Source organism: Lates calcarifer, linkage group LG13 (assembly GCF_001640805.2).
Source record: "Lates calcarifer isolate ASB-BC8 linkage group LG13, TLL_Latcal_v3, whole genome shotgun sequence".
Classification (NCBI taxonomy): Eukaryota; Metazoa; Chordata; class Actinopteri; family Centropomidae; genus Lates; species Lates calcarifer.
In genome coordinates, this window is record NC_066845.1 from 17,827,837 (window position 1) to 17,852,921 (window position 25,085).

General features: G+C 39.4%; 1 protein-coding gene across 1 annotated transcript in view; it reads right to left on the minus strand.

Annotated features, from left to right (window-relative positions):
• Positions 1 to 1,970: 1,970 nt before the first annotated feature.
• galnt9 (polypeptide N-acetylgalactosaminyltransferase 9) overlaps positions 1,971 to 25,085 on the minus strand; it is an 80,478-nt gene continuing 57,363 nt past the window's right edge. Inside the window, exons 7-11 of the mRNA XM_018669472.2 lie at positions 13,715 to 13,900; positions 11,793 to 11,930; positions 9,832 to 9,927; positions 3,249 to 3,416; positions 1,971 to 3,003 (exon numbers count right to left, since the gene is read on the minus strand). Coding sequence (XP_018524988.1) covers positions 2,857 to 3,003; positions 3,249 to 3,416; positions 9,832 to 9,927; positions 11,793 to 11,930; positions 13,715 to 13,900 — 735 coding nt within the window. The 3' untranslated portion in view covers positions 1,971 to 2,856. The remainder of the gene's footprint in view (positions 3,004 to 3,248; positions 3,417 to 9,831; positions 9,928 to 11,792; positions 11,931 to 13,714; positions 13,901 to 25,085) is intronic.

Consider the following 25,085-nt stretch of genomic DNA (forward strand, 5'->3'; position numbering starts at 1 on the left):
CTATTGTCTGATGCTCAAGCACGCAGCACTAATACACATGCACACATTCTGTGCACACAAGTGTAACACTATACATGTGACAAGACCTCTGTTGGTTACACACACCAACCTTAATCCCTAATGTTAATTCATAGCCATACCTTCCAATGATGATCCACCCAAAATCTATTTGATTAATACACTGTCCAAGATCATCACAGCCTCTATGCTCTGTAAACATAAATTTTAAGTCTACAGACAAAAGATTTTTTGGTATTTAAAAGGTAGATTTTAGGTGAAGTACCATTACTCTAATTCTAACAACATTTAACTATAAGTTGTCTCAAGGCATTTGTTCACTTGGCCACATGCATGCATAAAACCAGTTCAGCAACATACAGTACTGTGGCTCTTAGTCTCTGTTGTCTGCACCACAGTTCCTTGGAGCCTGCTGTAAATCGACTCAGCAGGCGAGTCTCTGTGGCACAGAGGTGTAACCCACTGAATGCATTCATTCTGTCAGGTGGGGTAACATTATTCTGCAGGTGTTAAGTCCAGGGAAACCCATATTGCTAGAATAATAATTTCCCGGTTCAGGCTATTTCCTGACACGGGGACCGTGAGACATTGCACTGGCACTATGTTTGTAAACCTTGTCGTAGACCAGAATAAGATATTACCTTGGGAGGGCTGGAGCAGTCTTCGTTTAGAGGACACACAGATGATGTATTGCTTGATTAGAGGCAAAGAAGCATGACGTGGTGGCAAGTGTAGGCAATCTCTCGGGGTAAACCAGTTGGAAACCAAATTAAAATGGGCCTTTGGAACATGCAGGTTGGATAGCATGGCTAGCCCTGGCAAAAAGGACTTTTCACTTTTCATTGCGTTCTAAAATACAGAGTATAACTGGGCTTGAGGATAGTGGAAAAGTAGATTGGACACATGGAGGAACCTCTTGTGAACACAACAAATGGGTTCAGTGCTTTCAGGATAGACAGCGCTTTTTAGCTTACATGCTGTTACAGTATGTTATCTGTGTTAATGGGAAAAGAAGTGAGGTTTTCACATTTCACACTCACTACAAATATGAAAATCAGCATTGTTATAACTGCCTCACAGCAGACATTTTGGTTTATCATATCAGGAAAAGCACAAGTTTATTTGTGATATTAAAACATCTACATTTAGATGAGCTTGTTCCACGGTCCTGGTATTGTGCATCCTGGTTCACTGTCAGGCTTACTGAGACACTTGATGTGAATGACCCATTGTTAGCGATGTTGTTGCTATGCTTCTCAAGCTTTAGATTCTCACATGACACAGTATACAATGATAAAGGTAGCTGATCTTAGCCTGCTAATTACACATTAACGTTAGTCCCATGAATGTTTTGAAAACACAGTCTCTGGTTAACTTTTTAATGTTTACATTTGATTCATTTCAGGATTAGAATCCCGTAAAATAGGACCTTGTGCATCCTCACCAGTTAATGTTTCAGGTAGAAGGCACTGAAATAAAGAAACAGTATCATTCATGTACTGCGGTTTAGTTTATACGGTACATAACTAAAAAAAGCTGTTGGGTGTCTCTTGAGCATGTATATGTTGTATTGATATTCAAGCATGACAAAAGACACTTTCACCAAGGTCATTATTCCAAATCTGACACCTTTTTTTTTTACTGGACATGAAAAAAACTAAGCAGGTAAAGTTATTTTCTGCATAAAAGCTTTCAGTGCTTTCTGAAGACCTGTTATCCAGTGGGCGGTTATAATAATTACAGTGCATGGGGCCAGAAACCTGATGGAGACTTGGGGTGGTTCTAAGTGCAGGCACAACAAAAGACAGGCAGATGTACAAGTGTTGTTAGCAACTGGCTTTACAATTGTATAAAAGAAAATGCTTAGTTTTTAGGAGCAAAATCTGACCCTGAAATCTTTGAAATGATGACTGAAGTGATATAACCTCTTGGAAAGAGAAAGGAGAGGCGCCTCATCATAGAAATGATTTTATTATCCTAATTGTTATCAGAGGACAGATATCAATTTTTCACTTTTTACAATATATTACTATCAGTAGACTGTTTTATACATTGTTTTATATATTAATAACTTTCAAATAATTTTGTACATGCTTTTGGGACTGACATTCCCCGGTCAGATGAAGCAGAAAAATGAGAAAAAAAGGCACATGATTGCTCCTGTCCACAGTGAGCAATACAGTCCAAAGAAACAAAGAACTGTAGCGGTTTGTGTGAGTGCAGGTGAAATGCCTCCCGATCAGATGATGGGCAGCCCCTTTGAAGCCTATTACATGACTTGCCAGGGCAGTACAATATGTCCAAAACAATTTTCCAAATCACAGCCCAAAATAATCACTTTGATGTGGCAACTGACGGCAATTATATCTTTTGATTTGCTCAGATGCACTCAGAAAAGAGCAAAAAGAAAGAAAGAAAAAAAAACAAGACTCATACACGCACACTCTCTTCTCTCATCTCAAGTTTTACAGTAGAAACAAAAGAATTACTAGGATTTTGAACCACCTTCAGGGGCGGCACTCAGGTGTCTTGTTACTCTGTTTTATACATGTAGCTGAATGTCAGAAATGTGGGCCATTTCAAACGGTGCAGCTTGCCGTAAGGTCTCTGTGAACACACAGCTCAGTGGAGCACACATGAATTGATCATATTCTTCTTTAACACTTGGTGTTGCAAGCTCTGTGGCCTGAGGGAAGCTCAGTGTGCAGTGCAGTCTGTGGTGTGAAATACCACACACTAGCACCACCAGTCCCCGCTCCTCTCTGAACTGTCCACAGTTTGAGATCCAAATTCAACTTGAAACAGTGCCCAAACTGTCTCAGAGGTTGTTCTCTGGCTTCAGTGCTTGGGATGCTTAATCCAGTTTCGTATCATCCACTTCTGACCGGAGCATCTCTGGACCACCAGGCGAAGGCCAAAGTTGGCATCTTTGGACATTTCTACCTCCAAGCATCGGCCAGTGTCCCTGCTGATGATTGGACCATTCTGCAACAGCAACACATGGAAATATGACCAATTTGCACAATTAGTTCAATAACCTTGGTTGTAACATTCACAGAATATCTCCCATTTTCCAAAGCCTGTTGGTATGGCACCAATAACAGTTATATGGCATTCAGTAACATATGTGTCAGTGTCTTATTTTAGCTTTCATTACAGCTGGTGCGTTTGAAGAGTAGCAGTGTTGAAGATCATCATGAAAAGGGCAGATCATGTGATTTCTTTTTTACCTGTGTAAAGTCCCAGAGCCTCTGGGAAATCCTTGAAACTGCGTCGCATTTTTTCAGACTGGGAGTGCGTCCTCTGCCATCATCGACAAGGCATTTTGTGTCAGGCAGGAAGGTGGTCGACCCCAGGGGTCCTAGCTGGAGAAGCCCCTCAGTAGAGTAGCGGGCCAGCTGCAACACAGAGATAACCAATGTGTTACACTGCTGGACTCAAGTACTGTAGCAGCAATCATAGCTTCGAAAAACAAATACTCTTTACTTTAATACTTTTTAAAGAACACCTCAGCATCTGTGGAAAGCACAAGCTGTAAATGTGCTTCAGTGTGACAGCTGAATGTGTTGTGTAGTGATACTGTTTAGCTGCTCTGCCCTACAAAGACAGACAGAACTAACTACAGAGGCAGAGAGAAAGAAAGGTTTTCAGACTAGTTGGCAAACTACATAACAGACAGAGGCGTTGTAATGTCTTCATTTTATACATTTTACACCACAAAAATTGACATGGGAACTAATACATTGAAAATGCAGATACTGCACTCTGCCTTTAGATAATGCTCACAGAATGCATGTGGGAAATGCTGTATCTACCTCTATCAACAAAATTTGTTCTTTTGGTTTTATTGACAATTTCAATTAGTTTGCTCATGAAAATAAACTTTATTTTGATTGTGTACAGCCCATATTTTCATCTTTTATGCATCACTGCATCTGGTGTATACCATTAATATTTATACTGAAATCAATAAGGTAGCTTGATCGCAGCATATTGCATAAATTCCACTAGAGTCAAAAGCTAAGATGGCAGCTACTGAGCTGATAGGATTAACTAGCCACGCTTGTTACCATTGCTACGTTTAATGGGTGTTTTTTCCCTGGTGTGTTTGGGTTTAGCTTCTGCCTAATTTAGTTTTCCACAGGATGTCAGTCTATCAAAATAAATATTTTTTTATTATCAAATGAGGAAAAACCAATAAGTTAAAATTCTTTTAGCCAAGGCTAGCTGTGGCTTTCGCATAGCTATTTTGCTTTAGCTCTCTAGTTGGCTGTTTCTCTGAATGGAACCTTCTAGAGTCTACAGATAACTAAACCAGCATGCAGTTACTGCTTTTTAGCTTGGCTTTTAGTTCCACAAATTTAAAAAGCCATTTTTACAGAAATGACACTATCTATGGCATAATAATCTATTATATGGTAATGCAGATGCCAAAAAGTAAAATTTTGGAAAACTTGAAAAATTCTGAAATACCAGACTGTCTTTCATTATATTCCTATTATGTGTTGTTTTGTAGATTATTTCAGTGTACAGCACTTCATGGAAACCACAGTTTACAGCTTATTAATGCCACAACATTTCCCCAAACCAAAACTTGATCCCTCACTATTTAATTCTGCACATGAAAGGCTCTGTGATGATACGTATCTATTACGTAAGGATACAGTAGAGATAGCATTGATTATTTATGGGAGTGATCCTCCCTGAAAAATGAGATGCAAAAGATAGGGAGGTCTTCAGTATGATAGCATCCCGGAGGGAGCACACATACATGGTCTGAATCACACACAAATACGTGCACACACACACACACACAGGCACACACACACACACACACACACACACACACACAGGCTTAGGCACAGGGTAGGTAGCTGTGTTATGGTAGTTAGGTTATTCACAGTCCAGGAGGGATTAATGTAACAGAGTGCCTCTGAATTCAGACTGTTATAAATAATGTCCCAATGTGATTGATTTTCAGTGAAGTGATTTTCTGAGGGTTTGACTTAGAAAATGACATGAAACATGAGGGAAATTTCAACCCCACTGCAAAAGCTGGCTCTTGTGACTCTCATCTAAACCTTTAAATTAGTCTCTCAAAGCTTCAGGTGTAATAGTATGAAAATCTATTTCAGAGACATTACCACTTTGCCTCTTATTGTGGTATACTGATATACTGATAGTACCTGTTCAAGTACCTTAGCAAATCAATTTCAGCATGTAAAAATCCCTCCAAACTTTCTGTGAATGGAGGGTTTTTGGAGCATGAACACAGTAAGTAGTGGCCTGTGTGGGTGTTGCTCCTTGTGAGAAGGGGGTTTGTAATCCAATGTTCTTCCCAAAAGAACCACTCAGAACAAATAGGAAAACAATGAAGCACCACTTTGTATGTCACTCAAGGTTCACAGGAGCTGGTTGGGCTACTCATAAGGATGCTGGTGGAGATAATTCTTTGAACTAAGGAACAGCAGACATTTACACGCACATATTTAAAACTCTCAGACTAATGCAAGACATGTGTGAACTTGTGCTATGTCTCTTAGGGTGGCAGCCTAAAGGTCATTTTAGTTTGATTAAGAAACCTTCATAGAATTTTGTATTGCTGACCTGGGTCTTTTGGGGTTGGATAGCTCTAAGTAGATTTATCCATTCTGTAAACTATTACTGAGCACAAGGAAAACCCCACATAATCCCCACTAATACCTGCTTACAGTTCAGTCTGGCATCCTTTTCTATGCTAATACATTTAAAATGGGACCATAACAAATAATTAAGGCAAGGAAATGATTCTGCTAGGCCAATTAACCTGTGCTTCATGCAGCAACATTAGACGCTCCATTGCTTTCCTGACGTCGTAAAAGTTTTGCAGCCACTTTGGAGGTCAGCTAATCACAAGTTTCATAATTAGCTCATTAATGGTGCAATGCTATGACAATGTAAATATAAGATGGAGTGTTTGTAAATTCAATTGGATTTTAATCTCTGCATTTCTACCTTTCTAGTACCTTGCTCCACCAATAAGTTAAGAGTAAGTTTATGCCACAGATTATGGCCACAGCACAGGAGCTAGCACAAGTGACTACAGTGTGGTGTAGCATGGGAATCTGGGTGAACTTCCAACTTCTTTACAATCTTATACAAGGGAGTCTTAAGAGGCCCCCTAACTTAAGTGGTACAGAGAGTGTCCATCAGCACCATGCACACTCAAGTGCACCACACATAGCTGGGATCCCTCGTGGGAGGGAATACAAGAAAGAAAATACTATAAATCTGCTTTTGAGTCTGAGGGCCCTGTTTAGGTGGTGGTGCAACAACCAGTGCTCAGCCAGTTATTGGTAATGGCTATGAATCACTCTTTTAATGTGGTTAAAGCAGGAACATTGCTCAATCATTCTACATTGATCTATAAATTAATAGTGGCCATGCTCACACACACATCTGTTGTCCACAGCTGCTTTATGCTGTGTGATAAATTTCTCCTTCAGTTCATTAAATCCCTGCAGCCATCTGAAGGCAGCAGGACACATATGTTGATAAATCTGCAGCCTCCGATCAGTGTCATAGTGTCACACCAGAGCTCAGTGCCATTACATGTGGCTGTTACTTGAGTTTACCCACTATAACATTAATCATGATAATGTATGTCCATTTATGACATGAGATACAGTACAATTATGATTCACTAAACTCTTTTTCTCTTTAATTTATTTCTATTATTAGCATAGGTATTTCAGAAATCTGAGACCAGTGATGTGACTAGTTGCTGCAAATGTTATTAATCGCCACACCCACTGATCTATATTTACCTTCACCCAGCCTGTTTGCTCTTTGTGCTGCTTCACATACATGAACCAAGGAACAAGATGCATTGTTTACTTTAAACAGATTACTGCTTAGTGTGTGTGTGTGTGTGTGTGTGTGTGTGTGTGTGTGTGTGTGTGTGTGTGTGTGTGAATAGAGAAATGATTCGGGCTTTGCAACTCCTCCACCATGCTTTCACTACATTATACCACTGGATAAAGGTGAGACATTATCCATGATTTAGATTTCCAGTGGGAGAGCCAGCAGAAAGAGATTTATTCCTCTGAAGCACAATAAAGATTTATTCTGGCCAGTTATATTTTTTCATAAGTAAAAGGATCAATGGTAAAAAGGAATGCAAAATCACAGCGTCCCATGAAATTGAATTCGGCCCGCTCATGGTAATGTTGGTAATCACTGTAATCTAATGATACAAAGACACAAAATTCATCTCCATTTGTTTATTTCCCCTGGGGATCAGGATAAAAGGAGTCAGTGAAGCTTTACATTACTGGACCTCACTAAGCTTTCACTGGAGAACAGAGGAGATGCTGGTGAGCTACAAGCATCCTTATAATGCTCCCTCATATGGCAGATAATGAAGATGTCACTCAGCAAGGGAAGAAGTTAGGGAAGGTGGCTAATGTAAGAAAAATGATGCATGAATAGCATTTGCATGATTTGTCTTCAGGGTTGGCTTTTGTTTCACTGCACAAAAGGAAAATAAGCACAAAAACAAGACAACATGTTCCCACCCATGGTGAAATTTGTCCTGGTATCTGTTCAAGTAAAGGTTATATTGAGTGCATTCTCTTTTTTCAGCGGCATCCAGCTGCATATTCATATAATCATAGGCACTCTTACCTGGTAGTGCCCCAGTTTTCTAGTGTTTCCCACTGAGCAGCTCATTGGAAATTACTTGGCTCATTTGTACCTTGTATTGTAGTGCTATTACAACAGAGCATTATTAAGTCAGTGAAAACATTTAAATGAATTTAAACAAAACATGAGGCAGTGTGAAGATATGGTTCACTGTAATGCCAACCTGCCAAGACTGTATATATTGGTGTCTATCTATTCTGCAAAATATAATGTTTTGTGTTTACATTCTCTGTATTTTAGAGCAACATGTCCACAGCTACTTCCACTCACCCCCCAAAAAAGGAGATTTGACCTTGAGTTTTGAGTTTTTAGTTAAATATCATAAATTGTAATGTGCTGAGGTGATAGGACGCAAGGACATAAGTGGTTTGCAAATCTGGCACCTTGAAACTCTGGAGAGTTGTGGAAAACATATTGGCCCAAACAATGTTGCAGCATGGTTAGTGAAGATACGTTAATCAATAATTGGTGTGTACAAAGTAACTCACTTTTCCAATCACACCAGTGGAGCTGCTGACAGAATCAATGTGTTGTATTCAACTCTAGCTCCCATGATTCTGTGGAATTTGGAATTATCGTCAAGTGAAATCTTTAATGAATTTTTGGGAGTAGTTTTTAACAACTGAAATAATGTGGTTAGCTATCAAGCTTAGTAGTTGGCATCACAATAATCTTGAAATGGAGCCGTGCTTTGAGGAATAAAAGGCTTTATACCTGTTGGCATGACACACATCACACTGTATATATGACCCACTGAGCATATCATTGTATATTTAAAGAAATTCTATAATTCCTGGTTTTGTTCATTTACTTTTAAATGCAGACATAGTATGTGTTAGCCCTGTAACTGAACATGTTGATTGATGTTTTCACATTTTAAAAGAAGTGCTACTGTATTATCGCTGCACATTTACAGTCTCATTTCATATTCTCCAGCTGTAATACCCTGAATCTGTTTTGAATTTTTATTGACTACAGGTGGTTCAAGTGCTAATTAAATAAGACAGGAGGCAAGAGGGAGCCTTGTCATGTTTATCTCTGAATGGAAGAAAAAAATGACAGTGATAATAATCTTTTCCCCCCAAAACCTAGACCCCAAAGCCATGTAAGTGTACCTCATGTTCTACATATTCAGGTTCTCTGAGTTAAATTAAATTGAGATCTTCAGCTTTTGCATATTTAATTCAGAATGTCATATTGTATATATCTGTTTATATGTATTTTTCCCTTTATTTATTTTTTAATAACTAAATCTACTAGATGTCCCATACACAGGTTACACCACCATAGCTTTAGAGGATGCTATTATGTTGAGGTGTGTTAAGACCATGTTTGAACCTGAGCCTCCTGTTTCATGTTTATTTTAGAGTTTCCATTTGTTTTAGGCAGCATGCTGCCTGTGATGGCAACATGCTAGTTGCAAGCTTGACATGTGGTCTGCTGGTTGTTATAAGCTGCTGTTATAGCTGATGATGGGAGGTGTAGTATGAGTTCCACTAAAAATTCAACTCTATCTTGATCAACATCTCTGAACATCGACCTGCAGAATGCCAGTTTAGGTAGAGTGTGCGTGCTGATTGAATCTACACACAAATGATTTCCATTTATGTGGCTCCTGAAGGTAGGTTTATAATTCAGTGTGTTTAAAATTCATTGGAACTACTTCTCTGGTCATGTGGGGTATCACACTGTGTCTCCGGTGTGTCTTAGCTATTCACTTAAAAGCTTCAGCCAAGATGCACATGGGAGTCTATAGTTCTGTTAAATGAGAAGCAATCATGTAAACATGTTTCTCTCTGTAGAGTCTTTGCTACCACCACTTATCAAATAAAATTGGATTTAACTTCTTTGTGGCTTGAAGAGGAGAGTAATTACACCGCATCATCTTGAAGAGTCCTTAAGTATTATAATGCAGAATATGTTTATTCATAAACCTAAGAATGAGTGTTTACATTTGCCACAAGGGCAACATAAGGAAACCAAATATAAAAAATAACACTTGTAATGTTAGTTTGGAAGAATCAGCTCTAAATTGCCTGACTGACAGCTTAGTTAATTTCATTATTGACTGATGGGCATGACGGCAGCAGTAAACATGAAAACAAAAACAGTCCATGAGTGTGGTCTGACCTGGGAGGACATGCCGTGGCAGGGGTAGAGGATGGCTTTGTCATCGTCTTCAGAGCCCTGGTCAAGACAGTAGCCACTGGCCTTGCTGTTCCTCACCTGAAAGATAACATAGGAGATGCTGTCACTTTAAATGAGAAAGAGACGAGGCAGAGGGTTGTAGCACTGTAGATGGCAGGTCTGGGCATGGCAATGAGGACATTGCTAAGGTTTCTTTCTAGAAAGCATTTCATTTTGATATCAGCTAGTTAATAGAATAAAAAAAGCGGCTTAATAAAAAGAATTAGCATGGCCTTTAAAAGATAAAGTGGTCCAATGATAATCACTGCAAACAGAGAAAACTCTGAGAAAAGCTCTGAGTTTTGTGCAATCAAGGTATTTCTATATGAAAGTAGTCAAATCATCAGCATCAGCTGACCTGATGCTCTGTGGGAGGCTGTTCCAGAGCCAAGGAGCAAGCACTGCAAAGATTCAATCATGCTTTGTTTTTAACCTGGACTCTGGAATAGTTAGAAACCCCAGACTAGCAGACCTCAGGGGCCTTTTTGCACAGGAAGGAGCTCAGTTATATACTTTGGCACTAGATCATCTTGTATGTGTTTAAAAACACTTTAAAATGGATTCTAAAAGAGATGGGTTACATTTACCACAGATTTGAAAATGAAAGCAAATCAATTGCCAATTGATTATTTAACATTTCTCTACTCCCTTGAATATGACCTCCCAATTTATTCTTTTGTGCATGTGCACACAATGTCCTCCTGTCTACCAAACCCATTGTGACTTGTTCCCAAAGTCTTATATCAGATCAAAGTGATCGCCAGGCCATGATAGGATATCATTATGCAGTGACCAGTCCCAGTTCTGTCTCTCCCTCTCCTCCAGGCTTCCAGATGGTGGTGTGCATTGAGCATGAGCTTCGGCTCTGTGTGATTTGAATGTGCATGGCTTCATTTCCAGGTTGTGACATATCTATCATGTGTTGTTGTCAGGGAAGGTTCCACTTGGCTGGTCTGGTCAGCATGGCCGAGCGTGGCGCTGATGTTCAGTGACAGATGAGACTCATTTCTGCTGCGGCAGCTGTGTGGCAACACAAGGTAAGTGTTTCCCAGCTTGTCGACAGATCTGAAATAGTGCCACTTAAGTGTCTGCCGCTCCAAGGAATCCATTAGCTGGGTGCAAGAGCCAAAACAGGCAGCAGGGGAAACAAAGGGGGGAGTAAAATCACATAGCTTTGATGAATCTGGAGGTTAATTTTTACGTATTCTGACATTGCACTTGCAGAGCATATTGATTTTCTTCTGTTTTCCATTGTTGAAATTGATATGAGGAAAAATGATGCATTTCAGCAAACCTGAAAACAGCATCTGAGTGTGTTCAATTCTTCAACCTGTCATAATCCTGTTTTCTTCCCCCACTGTGCTGAGTGCGCAGCCAAGCCCAAAACAATCAAGTTGGAATGGAAAACTAATAAGTGTTTAATTAAATCTAATTATGAGGAAATTGCATCTAATCTTGTGTGGTGATGCTGCATTGCTATAGCAACAAGATACCTTTACCTTGGACTGGGTACAGTGAATTCATATTTATTTTCTTTAAAGATGAATAGAATATGAGCCTGTGACTGTCGATCTCTGACTGTTGATCTGCTTTTATCGGTCTGTGTTTGACCACAGCTAGATGCATAGAGTTTGGCACAGAATAAAATAAGTAGCTGCTGACATCTGTGTCACAGACAAACGTTTCTCAATAAAGACACAAGTCATAGAAAAGACACTGATAATGCACAGCTCACAGATTAATAAGTTCTCACCAACTCATTTTCTTAATTTATCATAGAACCAAATCAACTCTCCATACATCCTCTGTAAACCTCAACTCTGTAATAGAACTGCCGATGATGACATAGCAAATTTAACGTGAAGAGTATCTCCAGTAATCCTGTTAGAAAGTATCTTTCTCACCTCGCCGTATGTGATGGTGTTGTTGTAGATCCGCATCTCCGGGTAGACATGTTCGAGGTACCAGCGGAAACTCTGGCACTGCAGCCTCTTCCTTAAGGCCAAGCGCTCCGAGACATCCCCAAAATCAACCCCCGGGTTCTGTAAGCAAATGGTAGAAGACGATGAATAAATAAATAAATATAAAGTTCTTAGCCAGCGGGCTCTTTACTTAAGAACCAAGAAAGAGTACTAGCTGCTGGAGAAGAGGCAAGAGTGTTGATGTGCCGAGAGGACGCAATAAGCATTTAGTTAAGAGATGGATAGATGTGCCTGTCACGTGGGACCTTCATTGTTCTTTCATTAGACATGATCTGTGTTGAGCAAATTCTAATCAGCTGCTTAATTATGAGCCCTCACGGTCCTGCCTGCATTATGGAGGTGGCTTCCCAGATTGATTGGGGGAATGCCTAATAGCTGCACTGCCTGGCACAGAGGCCAGATCCTGATGCTCGTGCGCACACACACACACACACACACATACACACACACATATTTACACACAAAGCTTTATCAGTGTGCGCATATACAGTGCACTGCTTAAATGTGCACAAATATGCAAGCACACACACATTCTGTATAGCCCAAGCAAATGTACAGTATGTGCATATGAAAGGATAATGGCCTTCCCATAGAAATTGATGCAAAGGCATATGCGCACACACACACACACACACACACACACACAGTTGTTTTCTTGCCAGACATAGACAGTGTTCCCAGGCAAAGCCTTCTCATCAGTTTTCCCCTCTCTGCTGGAATCTATAGCCAGCTGCTGAACTTGCTATTAACATCTGTAAATAATGAATTCTAGCTGGAAATATACTTTTTTGTGGGGGTACCATAAAACAACACTAACAAATGCATTCAATTTCAGTGAGATGTTATGTGGTATTTGGACTTGGGGCTGGCCACTGTGGTGCACCATAAAACCATCTCCCAACGCAAAGTAATTGCGCTCTCAGCGGGTACCTTAGACAATAACAAGAATCTGTGATTGTGTGTATGGGCGGGTTGGGAGGGGAAGAAGGGAAGTTGGGGGGTAGATGGAATAATCGTAGAGTTAGGTCTTTGTACTGTACACAAAATAACTCTGCGCCACAGGACAGCTGGGGTAATAACGTGTCATGCCACTGTGTTTGTAATTACACCAGAGAAGGGATGTGGCCCAATTGGCTAGTTTGTCAAAGTTGCCCCCCCCACTCCAGTGCGTGCACACGCACACACACACACACACACACACACGCACATACACACAAATGGTTCTAACCTTTTCTCAGTTGGTACTTCCTACCTGCACTTAGTGGGCTCTCAGGTAATGATGTTTGTGTCAGATTCCTAGAAGACATGAAGGCATCAGCAGCATATCAGACCTGTGTGTGACTGCTATGGAGCCGCTTGTTAATTTGTTATGGACAGCAGTGTGTTGTTTTGTACAGTGTTCTGAGGTCTTCTCTGACGTCCTTCACTGACAATCATCTCATTCTGCATGGCTGAAGAGGCAATTAGGATTCAACATTAAACTCTTTATTAATGAAAGTAGCTGTTTATTATTTTGCAGGCCATCTCAAAAGACCCTTGAAAGCAATTAAGCTAAACTGATGTGTATGAAAATAGACTGATTAGACTTGAGGCTCCTCTCCTTCACTTGGTGCACCTCTCTCATCTGTTTGGAGTGAGACTCCACTGCTTCCTCCCTCTGCCTTTACTCTGCAGCCAGTGTGAAGGTCAAGTGGGATGAAATCTGAATTTTGAATATCTATTGACTAGTGTCTCTCTGGAGACCCAGGCTGCATGTCTGAATGAGAAAGTGAGGAGGGAGGAGAGGGGGCAAAGGGAATTCAGGGACTGAGGGAGGGTGTAACCTAAGATGGAGAAAAACTTACATTCATGGGAATATTCCAGGCCATGTAGACGTGGGATTTGTATTCATCCATCCACACCTCAGCAGCCCGCAGGGCATTGCGCTTAGCGTAGTAATCTATGTCATTGTTGTAGGGCTTCTTGGTACGCTCGATGTGGGCCACTCTGGCACATGGCAGGACTTCCATACTCCCTCCACATTGCCACACCTAGACAGCAGCAAAAAAAGAGAGATCCTGATTCAATCAAACATTTATTTGCATGGGAATTTCTTTATAAAGCTCTTTTTAAATACAGACAGAGATAAAAGAAATGCTGGAAGATGTTTGATTTTCACTGTCTGGGTTCAGTAGAAATTAAAACTCTTTCTCAGCTGTTGTTTACTGAAAGTGTGGACTTCAGTCAAATTCTGATAACTTTAAAATCATTTATTTTTACACAATTTTGTCTCACCAACTTCTCCTTTTACCTTTTAACATGGTACACGTACAGTGTACTTGATGCTGCAGTTAGGTGTTACTGTCCAAATCTCTGTTGAGGCATGTGAAAGAATGTGTGCAAAAATAGCTCTGTGAACATATGACCCCTAAATACATAAGCCTTCAGAGAGTTGCCTATGACAACCAGAAAACTATGATACCATGAGTGCTGTGCGTATGGCATAAGAAATGATATATAAAGCCAGGCAGTAAATATATGTCTTGCTGAAAAACATCAATCACAGCAGAAAGTACTGATTGATTATTGGCTGACGGGTGTTTTGACACTCACCCAACATACTTAAGGTAAGAAAATAGTGGCAAGCAGTCATATGGTAATAAATCATTTCTAAGAGAACAGTGAAAGATTTGAATTTTAAAACTGCATGCAAAATAACATCCTCCACTGATAAACAGCCTGCAAATCTGCAAATCTACACCATGCTGTGGGAAAGTGGCCCAGCACTTAGACACTTGTGCAACGCCATCAAAATGCCATACCATATGGTAATGTCCTTCCAGACGTACAAACTGCTGAGACTCCACCACCCACAGTCTCTTAATGATGATCGCCACAATGCGTAACAGATGTTCTGATCCATTAACTTCTCTCTGAACCCAAAACGGTACCCCCTGCATGGTGTTAAAGTAGAAGGCTGCTGCAAAACTATATTCTCAATTAAGTCCAGAGCTCAGGTGAAGCTCGTGTTGAGTTGACTGTGTTTATTTAATGCCATGGAAGTAAATACAGCTTCTGGTTTAAGGCATGTTCGCAAGATAAGTAGATAGATATACTAAATTCAGTCAAGTTACAGCAGGATCAATAAATATATCTATCTAGCTGTCTTGTGAATGTACACACAACATGGTCACCTTGCCATGTACTGCCTAGTTAATTGAAAAGAATAAACCTCTGTCACATGTTTTGCTAAGTGAATTAATGGTTCTAGTAACATTTTACTCATGGGGAAAATAGCAGTTGTCAACACTTTTATTTTCAAGGCAAGGACACGGTAACAGCATGTTTTGAGATTATTCACAGAAGTTCATGCGCTTGGTCTGTTTCTGTTTGTAGCACTAGTTTAAAAATGTATATCTCTTTAAAAGGCCACTGTAGCAGTGTGATGTGATGTGTTGATGGGGGAATTCAAATGAAAACACAGACTTTTATTTTGAAGTATGCAGATTAGCATTTCCGCTGTCATGTTCACACACATAGTGCCACATTGCCATATTGTGTGACCTGTGCTACAGAAGACTGCTGTCCATTGTTAGGACATGTTATTGTAAAACCAGTGCTGTCAATATGTGGTGTGTCAGATAATACATTTTTGCTTGAAATCCAAACTTATTTTGTATGGTCTTGTTTTGTTTCCTTCTTTCATTGCAGTAGGGAATAATGTGGAGTGTAACGGGGTGGATTTGGGGATTACAAATTGACTCCCTCTGATGTTTTTAAAATGGGTGGCATGGTGATGCAGTGGTTAGCACTGTTGCCTCACAGCAAGAAGGTTTCGGCTTCAAGCCCTGGTTCGGGCCCTGGAGTGTGTGGAGTTTGCATGTTCTCCCTGTTCTCTCTCTGCAGGTACTCCAGCTTCCTGTATTCCAAACACATGCAGGTTAACTGGTGACTTTAAATTGCCCATGAGTGTAGATGCTTGTTTGTTTCTATGTGTTGGCCCTGTGATGGACTGGTGATCTCTACAGCATGTACCCCGCCTCTTGCCCAATGACAGTGACAGCTGGGATAAATGTTAAATGTTGAGTTCAATTTTACATCCTCTACAGTCTTAATATGGGAGTAACTCTATTTAGTGTTTTATATATATATATATATATATATATATATATATATATAGATAGTGTTAACTCTTGACACTACACACTAGTGTTGTATAAATTCAACACTGACCTGTGTTGACTGGTGTTAAATTTCAACTATTAAGAGAGTTGCTGCAACTCTGTCATAGTGTGAAGTATTTAACACTTTCAAAAGTGTAGTTTTAACTCTACGTAGTGTGGACCAATATAGACACTTTCAAAGTGTTGAATTTAACTTGATAGGTGTTGAATTAACACTGCTGATTTTGCTGTGTGGTTTTGTTATTAAGACTCACTGAACTGACTGAAGATGTCAATTTTTCAAAACAGTTCAGGAATAAATACTTTAAAGTACAATCAAATAATTTCCTAAAACAACTGGTCGCTGTAGTTTGTATTAAATGTTACTAAAACAGGAGCAAATTGTTTGTTGGGGACTGTTTTCAGCTGTGGATTAATACACATTTAGTGCTCTGGTGAGTATTTTCAGCAGCAGGACAGTGTATGTGGGACTGCCAAAAAATAAACTACAGTGCCCATGCTGATCATAATGAAGGAACATGTCACCCAGGAAAACAGTGTTACTCATTGATGTGTTTTTAATTGTTTTTAGACAGGAATGGAGCTCTGTGGCACAGAGGAATAAGACACATCGGGCTTTGGGTACACAATAATACTTCTCAGTAGAATCAACTCATTGGTGTTTTGGGGATTTATTGACAATAAGATAAAGAATTGAATATCACTCACCTTGTAAGAAAGTGGTGAGTATGTCAATTCAGAAATATCTAGGAACAAATTGTTGCAGAATGTTTAATTAACACAGTATCTCAAAGTCTGCTTTCAAGTAACTTATCTTTATCTACAATACTGTCTTTTATTCAGAGACATTATTCAGAGACTAATCAATAAAGAATCACTCATCTCGTTATTCAGAATTGGCTCCTTACTTGTTTCTTGGTAACTACTCAGTAATTTGTGCACCATATTGTTCTAATAACTAGGCCAAGATCATTACAGAAAAATATAAGAAACATCATTTGGCTTCAGTTCAGTGCAGTGTTAAAGCCAGCTGTAATATGTATGAACTTGTGCTCCTGTGAGCAGGAAAGACGCTTGAATCAGTAAGCCTTGAGCTTTGGCCAAGTGTGCAGTATTCATGGAAATGAGATGCTATCAAACATTTACATTTAAGTCTCATTTATCATAATTTCCATGTTTCTCTAATGCTCAGGGGTGTATGAAAGCTTGCATTTAATTGTACCTTAATAAAGGCATCTGAGGCATCGGTCCTCTGTTGTTCTCTCTTACCCAGAAAACCTTTAATGCCTCAGCGGTGTCAGTGGAGGAGTAGTTCACTGGGGCCTGACCTGAACTTGAACACCTCCATTGACTGAATGACCCCTCATTTTCAGTGCTGATGATCCACAGTGACCCTGGCCTAAAAATCCATTAGTACTTTGGAGTAGGCTTTACTTGCTTTGCTGCTGCCCATGACAAGTGCTGCTTTTCCACAATAGCCTTCATGGTTGGTGCGTTTATGTGGGTGTAAGTGCAATACCAATTTAATGGTAAGTCTTTAGTCCTTGCAGATTCCACCCTTCACCTTTTGTAACATTGTAAACTCTGTGTAATACCATCTTTCTTTGGTTTCTTTATCCAGGTTTCCTGTTTAAAATCAATAGTGAGTGTGAGTGCGTGCAGGCACTGGTGTGTGTGTGAAAATATCTAAGTGTGATAAGTGCTTGTGGATATGTGCATAGAGCACTCATGGATAATTGAAAATGTGTATATGTGTAATTGCAGTTAGCAGTTTGTCCCGCACTAAAAGCAAATTGAAGATCAATATTTTCTCAACCACCATTTCCAGAAGGTCAGAAACCTAATAGCTAACTAAGCTTGTGAAACAGGCTGTAGTTTCTTTGCATCACATTATACATCACATAGTGTTGTTAAAAAGATGCAACACAAGTTTTTTGTCAGTAATGAGGGATGGACAAAATACACACTGAGTTTACACATTAGTTAGATCAATGGTTAATTTCTTCCCTTTTTCAAATGGCAGCAGTGACTGGCTCCACAGCACATTATTGCCACTGTACCAGCTAGACAGCTGAAAATAGTGATGGGCAATGTTGATGTAATCATCTCAAAAAGTATAATTTTATTTTAATTATATATCACAACAAGATGTGCTATAAAACACATTCTAGGTAAACTGCAAGAATCTATTGAAGGTGGTATCCAACAAAGATACGCTGCTTTATTATCTACCAGCTTTGGTTGCTGTAGGTGTTTCCTGAGATCCAGACACTTTGAGGGCAGAAAAGAAGAACTATTCCAAGAGTGTTACAGCATGGAAAAAAGATAGCATGGCTGATTGAATTGAGCTCCTGTGGTTCCTTATATACATTCTAATCTCTGTTTACCTCTGGGAGCAAGGTAGAATCTGTAGGACTGTCTGTAAGCCAACTGTATGTGTTTTATCTTCTGCACTTTACCTTGTTTATAAATATCCCTCAGTATAATTAGTGTGGCTGATTATGTCTGTTTGTACAATGCGCAAGCATGCGTGATGGTAACAAAAGCATTTGAAATGCTAACATCACATCAAATCAGAAGAAGTGGATGATCAGGAAGCCATATCGCTGCCACAGCTTGGAGTACCTCACATGTATAGATTGCTTGAAACTCAGACATCACATCCAAGATGTCAGGCACAGGCTCGAATCACTTGATGCCTGTATGTGTTGACAGTGTTTTATAGTATAATATGCCTAGATAGCCTGAATTAGAAAAAAGCAAAAGCGGCTATAATGGTGTTGGTGTGATGCTTCACGTACCATTGAGACAGTGAAATACAATCTGTGAAGTCCAGTGTGAATAATATATTCATTTGTTTGAAGGGTTAACAGAGGCCAAAACACTGTGCAGTAGTTTATAATAGTGTGACAAAAGGTTTTTTTAAAAAAGTAAACTTCTCTGCAGACGATGATGTATTTTTTTTTCTTGCTAGAGCCTTTGTGTAAGAACCCCTGCACAGCAAAAGAATGAATTGAAACTAATTGCGAAGATTAGACTGTAGTAGCAGTGTCAAGCTAAATTTGGTTTAAGATTCAAATTCATTCCATCAGGCATTAGTTCGTCATCTTTTGATCTTATAGTCTGATTTTCAACTGCCCCTAACCTCTAGGTGCAGGTGTCACGACCTTGTATACAAATATTTTTGTACACACTTGAGTGCACTGTGTCATCTGTCCACAGTTTGTTTTATAGTTTCCCTGCACATGTGTAACATGTAGCAAAGCAACAGAGAACATCTGGTCTCTGGTCACACTGCAACCTTTATTCTCTGAGTGAAGAGACTATCTGGTGATGTGAAAAGCTAATCACAAACCACTAACTATACAACAGGGGGAAACTGAGGGAGGCAGGGGATAATTTCTTTCTTAATTTAACACCAAACAACCTGTTACAAGGCATCTGCAGGGAGTCAGCTCTGTCTTTGAGGATCACCAATGCTGATGTGACCTTTTCCACCACGTGAGAGAATCAGTGATCTGACAATCTGAAGGAGAAACAGGTGGTGCTCAGCAGACTGCTGGCTCAAATTCACATTCAAGGACTTCTCATGACTCTATCCTGCAGTCTGCATCTTCATAACCAGGGGTTCAGCCAAAACATTATCAAAACAAATCAAACCAAATGTCTGATTTTTTGCTCACACTGGAAAATGTATTGATACAATACTGAATGCACCCCTGCAAATGACATGGTCTCACTTTATGTCTTCTCATTGCAAATCATTGAATTATAGGTGAAATCATTTAGACTGACTGATATGTTTCATATTATGCCAGATGATTAACTGCTACAATGTAGTTACACAAATTGGCATTTGACAAAAGCCTCCATACATGCAGAAAATAAATCTTTAGCTTTGTGCATCAACAGAAAATGAAACTTTGAAAAATGTTCAAAAAATCAATAAAACTGTAAATAAATCAAGCACATATGATACAGAGCTTCAAAAAGGGGTAATGTGCTGCCGCTACAGGTTGTGCCTTTAAATATTCAAATATTATGGAAATATAATAAAATCTGAATACCAAATAAGATTGTTTTATCTTCTACCTCTTCTGACACCCCACACAGAGGTCCTCAGGACTGTGTTTTTGTAAAGTCCATTTTGTACTGACCCTTCATAAAATTGCAGCTTGCATCATTAAGAGGAAGCACTTAACACAGAGCACTTTGATGTAGTGGTAATGTAATTGCTAATTTAATTTAATTGTCTCTGTACATGCAGTTAGTTAATTGCAGCTGGACCATTTGCGTGATAAGCTCCACGGGGCTACAGAAAACGTCAGCCATAAAAAGCATAAAAGCTATTAACATCAGTAAACAGGTTTCCATCAGCACCATTACACAATATAATCAATAAACTGGGAAAATGCAGCACACAGACACTTATGACGGGCATTTAGATTCCTTGCCAATTTAATGAAAATAAATAAATAAAGAAGTCACATGTGGGTGAAATTTGGCCACTGAAACAACATTTACTCTATCATGGGCCATGAGAGCTCTCCACTGAAACCCTTGATGATATTTAAAACAATAACAATTAATTAGTGTCCCCAGATTAGAATTACTCTGTAGGTGACTAAAACATTATTTAAGCAACCAGAACTGCTGACTCAACTGATTCTCAGTAGTTTTCAACTGAAAAGTTGGACACCCACAGAATTAAACTGAAGTGTGACTGGACATATGTAGATGATAATGGCTGAAGGTGTTGAAAATACACATGCTACTGGGAATTCTGGGCTTTTGACCAGACATATCAGTTTGGTAACTGTAAAAAATGAATTCAAAGAGGTTAAAAAGATGTTGAAAAAGAAATCCATTCCCTAGTTACTCTGCCACCTCTCCAATCCTGATTTCAGAGGGGTGTGGAGGAGGAGGAGGAGGAGGAGGTTTCAGATGCTGTTTGACTTTCCAAAAAGCACTTTTGTTGGAATACACTGGCACCTTTAGACTCCTTGAAAATAGCCCCTCATTTTCAATCTCACCAGTGCAACCTTTACTGAAACTGCAAGGGTGATGTTACCAATTACGTTTTTTCTCCATCAGTGGTCAAAATGGAAACTGGAGCAGAAGAGAAGGAGCCAGTGAGTAGCTAAGAACCCTGATGAGGTGAAAATGAAAGGGTGTGCTGAGGTCATGCAGACTTGATATTAGTTGATGTCTTTGTTAGACAGGGAGGAAAATTATCCTACAGCAACAATCAGAAGCCACAGGTTTGCCTGAATGAGTGTAGGCAATAGCCCCAGGTCAAACAGGGTTCACCTCCGCTTTTGTCAGCTATTCTGTGAGCATGAAAGAGCTTGGCCACAAACAGATAGGTGTGAAGATGTGTGGGGATCTAATTTTGAATATAACTGAGAGAAAGATTATTTGGAGCCATTTCATTGTGCACTGAAGGACTGCCTGATTATCGCTCTCTATGTGTTTCAGCATATGTACACAAGCATACACAGTATGTGCCATACTATTCTGAAAATCAATGCTTTAGTATATGGTCTCTTCCCGTGGACAGCCACACACATCAGATTATTGACATTTTGGACCCGCAGTGCAGCAGAAACATGAGACATCAATGTTACTGTCTTTGCTGTAGACAGATCTATAGAAGTACATTTCTGCATCAGTTCATTTATTTTACATCTGGCAACACTGTACTATACTTATGACTACATTCCCATCATCCTTATTTGAGTTAAACTGGCCAAAGATTCTTGCTATTCTAAAGAATGTAAAAATATTTAACAAAGTGAACTGAACTTTACTAATTCTGGCCAAAAACTTTGAGAACTATTCACAATTTAACGAAAGAGCAAGGCTCTTATTTTAGGTGTCATATCACAAAGTGAAATGTTGTAGCTCTCTGGTTTACTGGGTTGCCTTAATTGACTGTCAGTCAAGCTGCTTGCTTGAAATTTCTTCATGAAACATAAAAATGCATTAAATTCCTCTTGTCATTTGTTCCTCTCCATATGGAGCAGAAGATAATTACTACTTTGTGATTACTGCACTGTTGGTGGAACACGGGGGAATTAACTTCATATAACTCATCTCTTTACTTTAAAACAGCTACTTTTATTCAGAATTCCTTTCAGCTTGTGTGGTGACTTTACTTTGGGTAACATTATTTAGTCTCTGTTTCTGTCAACTCAAAAGTCATTATAAATACTTTCACTGTAAGTACATAGATAAAGGTACCTACTGTATTTGAGATGTTAATCAGTCAAAACCAGAGGGGCTGAGAGTCTTGAGAATTAAGTTAAGATTAAGATTGAGAACCACTGCATTAAGAATACCAACTCTTACTTTCTATTACACAAATATGACTATAGCAATTTATTTATTTAGGTCACTTGGGGGCAGTGCAACAAGCTGTAAACAAAACACTGACTTATTATCATTTTATGAAATTAATATGGTGAACATGTTAGCAAACAAATGCCATATCAGTATTCATTTGTAATAATGTTTCTGTGCACCAGATGAATGTAAGTCCAATATTCACTCTCCCTCTAGCTCTGATTTGTTCTCAACCAACTCCTGAGGGAAATATCTGTCTCTTTAGCTGCTAAATGCTAAACTACGTTCACCAGCTACTCGATAACTTTGTCTGTCTGCTGCTTGGTGCTGGGCAGATGGTGTACAATGATGGTCTCTCAGAGCTTTTTTGGCTGCCTGCTGTATCTGAAAATGATGCTGATTAGAGCTGTGAGAGTGAACCAAAACATTAACGTGGCAGGTTGGAAAACCAAAACAACAAGCTGAAAGCTCAGTACGTCTGAGAGGAACTTCAGATGTGGGTGACAATTCTTTGTGGATTTGTGCCCACAAGTAACCCCTTTCAATTTCAGCATACTGATTTGATACATTTTTAGTATAAACGTATTGAATATCGCAACTTTTCAGTTAAAAGTCATAAAGACAGATTTACAACTTCTTAATCCATACAGTGCTTGCACCAGGCTCCAGTGCCGGTAGATTCAAAACAAAAAGACTTTCTGCATTCTGAGTAAAATTAGGCTAATTCACATGCAAACCTGTGTCACAGGACCACACATTGGAATTTTCACAATTAACTTGGAAGAAATCCATCCACAGACTCGCTGTATACACTTGAGATAATGAGTTGTGTGAGCTTGGTTGCATCTGGGGAATTGTACACGTCCCTGTTTTTAATTGAAATGCTCTCTACTCTGCAATCTCCATACCCAAGGGAAGTCTTTTTGCAGGATAATATCCCAAAAAGTCTCACCCATTTAAAAGAAAATGCCAGGAAATGCTGATTAAGGGTGTAAGGCTAACCAGGCTGCATATTCATAGTTTCTCTTGTCATTTTCTAAGGTTATGGAGTGAAAGACATTAAGACATTACAACAAATAACAGGTGATTTTATGGGGTACAGTGGACAAAGTCTGAGTTCCCTGTGATGTGAACCACCCTGTGTTGACAAAATGATTATTTAACACAGAGATAGCATATATATTAAAACAAGCATGGAGCTACCATTTTTCTTTATTTAGAGTCCGTTCTGGTGTCACTATCTATGCAATGTTTATTCACACCAACAGTAATTTCGAGATCTGAAAGCTGTGAATATCACATGGTAGCAAGTCATTTTTCAAAGCTGTTGGATGAGTGAGAAGAATATCAACAGAGAAATACAGAGGCAACATTATAATGCGAAGGACAAACACTCACACACTCTACACACTTTTACTCTGGTGATATCAATCCATTTCTAACAGTAATTTAGGTGTCATTCGTATTTTATCTCATGAATTGTAATTGTAAGAGGATCTCAGGCACTCTCATGTAATAAAGCAAGATGTTTCCATTCCACATTGGTATTTGAAGAGTTCAATGTGCATTAAGTAATTTATGACTTACCAACCTCCATCAGCAAAGAAGGAAATGCAACAAGGACAGGTCTCTGGCACAGCTTACAGTGGCCTTTAATTACCATAAATAATACATTTCTGTTTTTACAAAAGCAAAAACAAGTCAACTAATTAGGACAGAGCATCAACAACATAACATCTAGTTAAGAGCTTTTAACTAGTATTCAAAATAATAGTGTGCATAGTAAGTGTCTTTCTTTGAATAGTGTGTGTTGGAGGAGAGGTGGAAAATGACTTTTGAAAGGCAGAAATCTGAGCACCTAGCATCGTGTATCCTAAGTCACTGAGTCATTGTGTGGTAGGTGACATAGAGCCTGATCCTGAACTCTTATTTAATGCACTTGACATTTGACTGACGTGCTGTGGCTTGAATGAGCCTTCAATAGCCTTCACCCACACTCGTTTTTAGGGGAAATGGATAGTCCCAAGGGTGATCTACTCCTCCATCCAACAACATTTTTTATTTATTTATTTTTTTTACTTTTGGACAAAGCCACACTGGTTGTTTCCCCCAGTTTCCAGTCTTAATGCTAAGTTGGACTAACCGGCTGCTGGTAGTAGCTTCATATTTACAGTACAGACTTGAGAGTGGTATCACTCTCATCGAACTCTAAGCAAGAAAGTGAATTAACGAATTCCCCAAGATGTCGAGCCATTTCTTCAAAAATTGTGGGTTTTCATCCACTCTTGCTGTAAACATTTCCTCATTGATGACTTTCTGTGGATATCTGCTTTTAAAAACAGTATCTACATTTTTCCCAGTCGGTTGATATCTCACACTGGATAGAAACATCACTATGCTTGCCTCCTCCTTTCCCTCCCTCTCAAGTATTGTGTGATGATGAGTGATGATTGAAAGCGTTAGGAACTGAGGACTCCTTCCTCCATCGAGAGGCTAGATGTGAGCCACTCCCCATGGCCCATCACTTCATTTCATGCCTTCTTTTCCTGCCTCTCCTCCTCATACATCCATAAAATGGAGGATGTTGATGGAGAGATAGATGGGTGCAGAGGCCCTTTTAAGTGTGCCTGTCAAAAGCTAATTCCATCCAGTAGCTGCCCTTCGTCTTTGATATGCCTGCCGATTTGCTGCTGTGGCCAAATCAGTG